At 43.2% G+C, this 4057-nt stretch overlaps 2 protein-coding genes across 2 annotated transcripts in view; both read left to right on the forward strand.

The window, feature by feature from the left end:
• Window positions 1-998: 998 nt before the first annotated feature.
• On the forward strand, window positions 999-2410 carry LOC118477430. Its single transcript, XM_035968888.1, has 3 exons — window positions 999-1038; window positions 1549-1739; window positions 2255-2410. Exons 1-3 carry the CDS (start codon window positions 999-1001, stop codon window positions 2408-2410), a joined length of 387 nt encoding a protein of 128 aa, XP_035824781.1.
• Window positions 2411-3286: 876 nt separating this feature from the next.
• The window catches only part of LOC101860558 (demethylmenaquinone methyltransferase), a 10497-nt gene continuing 9726 nt past the window's right edge, over window positions 3287-4057 (forward strand). The window contains exon 1 of the mRNA XM_035968889.1: window positions 3287-3292. Within this exon, the coding sequence (XP_035824782.1) occupies window positions 3287-3292 (6 nt within the window). The remainder of the gene's footprint in view (window positions 3293-4057) is intronic.

Genomic DNA, 4057 nt, shown 5'->3' on the forward strand with positions numbered 1-4057 from the left:
GCCCCCTTTCCTCCCCCACGGCCTAAAGGGGGGGGGGGGGGGGGGGGGTAAAATGTGCCATAGAATTTCTCAACGTCTTTGAGCCCCACAGGCCTAAGGAACTTACAGACATTGTCTTGGAAGACAAACCATGGATTCCCTTTTCAATTTAAAAACAAATTCCATCAAAAGGGCTGAATTGCATGTGGATGAAAGAAAAAGGAGACAAGCTTGCCATTTTGCGTCTAAAATGTCAACGCAAAAAGAAGTTTTTACTGCCATTTCAATTACAGTGGTCCCCCTCGTTGTTGGTATCATGCTACATAATATACATGGACTGTTATGACTCCTTCTTACTAGATTTTATGTGCAAAGGGTATAGCTCCAGTTGAGAAAAAAAAATGCAGTTGATGAGCATAAACCAAAGACTAGATTCACGTCACAATCCCCCATTCGCGACAATGTAGCTCCCTACAAAGCCAAAGCCACAACTCTGTACCTACGAAAGCAAGGGATTCAAGTTTTTTCACATTCCATCTATATTGGTGACTTAGTTTGCTGTGGCTTCTGGTTATGTTCTGCTCTGGGAGATAAGCTTCACTGGACGACAGTTTGAACACATTCACGGCCTAACAACGAGCTGTAACTGAGAATGGAACTCGGGATCAGATGGACAGACAGGGTCACCAAAAAGGGAGTGTCAAGGAGAACAAGACAGAGCTCAGTCGAAGGTGGCGTGGGAAGAAGGCGGTGGGGATAAATTGGACAGACTCTCAGCTGCATAACAAACATGGGTTGAACTGGAAACCACAGGAAAAGAAATCGGGGAAAAGGCCAAGTGGAGCCCGGAGGAAAGTCCCAAAGATTGAGAAACAGAAAAATGGGAAGACGTGGAATGTTATTAAGAAACTGGCTCGTGATAAGGAAAGGTGGAAAGTGTTTGTACTGGGCTATGCTCTCATATAGGGTGAGAAAGGCAGTGATGGTGAAGAGCTGTATATTCAGAGCTGCTAAGCACAATGGAAGCTGACTACGCTGTGCTTCTAAAAAGTGGCTGTGGTAGTTGAATTCCTGCATACAAAGTCGAAAGAAACAATTCAAGGGATTGTGAAAATTTTAAGTCCATAGCATCAACAGCTTTGGAGATTTGTCATAACTTCCATTACTTTCTTATCCATTTTCGTACAAGAAGATGCACACACGTCTTGCAAAGTTGTGTTCACGTTGGCTGTACCCCAATTATAAACAAGTTAGGCGTCTCTGATGTAGACACTTTCTGGTCAACTCTTCTTCTGGTAGGGCAACTTGATCTGAAAGGTCGACTGATCTTTGAGAAAAGGAAAGACCCCTGAGACCACGAGATGTGGTGAAGCTAACACACCGTGGAAATTAGAAGCTTTATGTAGGGCTTTAATACGTATTTACAAATGGCTGGCTGATTCTCTTGTACTTGTATGTGATGTTATATTTGCACCACTGAGTATACCCCCCCCCCCCCCCCCATCCAAGATTCTTTACTGATGTAGGTGTAGATGTCTAAAATTATAACACAACGTGGTTTTGTTTCAGCTTTTAGCAGCAGAAGTCCTTCTTTGGGTCAAATTATTGACTGTTCGTTCTTCACTGCATCGTCTGGTTCCAGCATCCGAAGCGACCATAGGGCCATGTCGGAATACGTGAACGACAAATGTCTCAGGGTGGGCATGAGCCGAGAGGAGAGCGTACAAGCCTATAATGAGATGGCGCCAGACTTCAATGAGGTGTGTGTTTGGAAAGTGGTCATCTATCTATCTATCTATCTATCTATCTATCTATCTATCTATCTATCTATCTATCTATCTTTCTTTCTTTCTATCTGTCTGTCTGTCTGTCTGTCTGTCTGTCTGTCTGTCTATCTATCTATCTATCTGTGTATGTGTATGTGTGTGTGTGTGTGTGTGTGTGTGTGTGTGTGTGTGAGAGAGAGAGAGAGAGAGAGAGAGAGAGAGAGAGAAAGAGAGTGTGTGTGTGTGTGTGTGACTGTCTACTTGTCGTTCTCTCCCTCAACTTTCTCTCCGTCTCTCTTTCTGTCTGTCTACATAGAATTTCGTGAAGGGAATAGCAGTAAGAACGTGATCCCCTGGGGCGGACACCTCGGTAGGAAAAATGTATTCACTCCAAAAAGGGGAAAACTGGTATCAACTCTTATTCGAATCTCAGATTCTCATGTCCTGATTAAATTAATGTATCACGGACTGTGCCGCAATGGTCATAAAATGATGTCGTATTGTTCCAGTACGTTGGCGGAATCAAGTACATCGCTCCGGAGAAAGCTGCAGACTTGACCTCTGAACTCTTTCCAGACAAAAGCAAGGAGAAAATCCTTGACCTTGCTTGCGGGACAGGACTTGTGGCGGAGGCGGTAAGTTTTGTAAAAAAAAAAAAATATTAAAGTGAGCACTGTAGTGAATATAACATTCTCCCCCCCCCCCTCTCTCTCTCTCTCTCTCTCTCTCTCTCTCTCTCTCTCTCTCTCTCTCTCTCTCTCTCTCTCTCTCTCTCTCTCTCACTCTCTCTCGCTCTCTCCCTCTTTTTCGCTCTATTTCTCTCTCCCGCGCTCTCTCTCTCCCGCTCTCTCTCTCTCTCTCTCTCTCTCTCTCTCTCTCTCTCTCTCTCTCTCTCTCTCTCTCTCTCTCTCTCTCTCTGTCTCTCTCTGTCTCCTACTGTGTGTATGTGTGTATTTTATTATGTGTGTGTTTGTGTATTTATGTTACGTTTTTATGTGAGTGTGTGTATGTGTGTGTATGTGTGTGTGTTTGTGTGTTTGTGTGTTTGTTATTATCTATATATCTATTAAAGTGAGCACTGTAGTGAATACAACATTCTCCCCCCCCCCCTCTCTCTCTCTCTCTCTCTCTCTCTCTCTCTCTCTCTCTCTCTCTCTCTCTTTCTCTCTCTCTCTCTCTCTCTCTGTGCTCATCTTTATTCTCTCTCTCCCTCCCTCTCTCTCTCTCTCTCTCTCTCTCTCTCTCTCTCTCTCTCTCTCTCTCTCTCTCTCTCTCTCTCTCTCTCTCACTCTCTCTCTTTGAGTGTGAGTGCTTGGTCGTTGTTACTTTGCTATTTAGCCTAGGTGCGTCTCTGCTGTTTGAAACATTACCCTGAGACCCCGAGGGCACCTTTGTCGACGTCAGTATAAACCCATGAGATTTCTTTCGTTGGTTCTCAGGGCTCACTGTTGGAACTTGCGTGTATTTTGATGGCAAGAAAGGAGAAAGAAGGGATGGAAAGGGGGCGGGGGGGGGGTGTAAATGAGTTGCACACCGACAATATGACCGTCAGTTAAAGTGCTGTGTGAGAAAGAAAGGAAAACAGAAAGAAGTAGGGCCTTCTAGGCTAGCAATAACAACGCCCTTCCAAACACTGCTTCACAACTCACAACTGTATTGCTCTTCGGGACGACGAGGCGTTTTATTTAAATATAGCCAGTTCTCTAAACACATTTTTATTTTTAAGTCAGGAATAAAGTACAGAATCAGGACTTTCATGTCGAGTCTCATGTCACCTCTAATTAAAAAATCAAAGTGAGAGACGAAAGACTAAAGGTGAGGCATCAGACGATAATAAAGACTAAAAATGGCTTGTGGAGCCACCGGAGAGCTCTGTCAACAAGCTTGGACTGGATAAAGCTCACAAATAATAATAATATAAAAATCTGGTACGCTTTTTTATGTTCAGTCGTGAACATGAATTTCTTTTCAAAAATTTACAGAGAATGGGTTTATAATTTCTTTTATAGGTAACCCGCCTTACAATAACATGTTTTTTAGCTATGAAAACAGCAAGTACACATAATAAAGCCAACTCAGTAGGAAAACTGATTTTAGTGAGCGCGTAACTTGTTAAGATTTCCGGTAGTGCGTCGAGACAATAAGGATTTTTAAATCTGTAAAACCTAGGTACTTGAAGTTGTACTTTCTTTGCTGTTTTCTTGAATTAGACTATTAAGGCTTTGGCTTTAGTAAGACTAGCAGTGTGTTATGAGAGAGAATGTGTGTGTGTGTGTGTGTGTGTGTGTGTGTGTGTGTGTGTGTGTGTGTGT

The sequence above is a fragment of the Aplysia californica genome, unplaced genomic scaffold (assembly GCF_000002075.1).
Source record: "Aplysia californica isolate F4 #8 unplaced genomic scaffold, AplCal3.0 scaffold00094, whole genome shotgun sequence".
Lineage (NCBI taxonomy): Eukaryota > Metazoa > Mollusca > Gastropoda > Aplysiida > Aplysiidae > Aplysia > Aplysia californica.

Bases quoted from the DNA above. Each gene is read 5' to 3' on its own strand.
- LOC118477430 (XM_035968888.1), top strand. From the start codon at position 999: ATGGAAGCTGACTACGCTGTGCTTCTAAAAAGTGGCTGTG. The intron at 1,039-1,548 runs GTAGTTGAATTC...GTTTTGTTTCAG, and splicing joins GCTTCTAAAAAGTGGCTGTG to CTTTTAGCAGCAGAAGTCCT. The intron at 1,740-2,254 runs GTGTGTGTTTGG...GTATTGTTCCAG, and splicing joins TGGCGCCAGACTTCAATGAG to TACGTTGGCGGAATCAAGTA.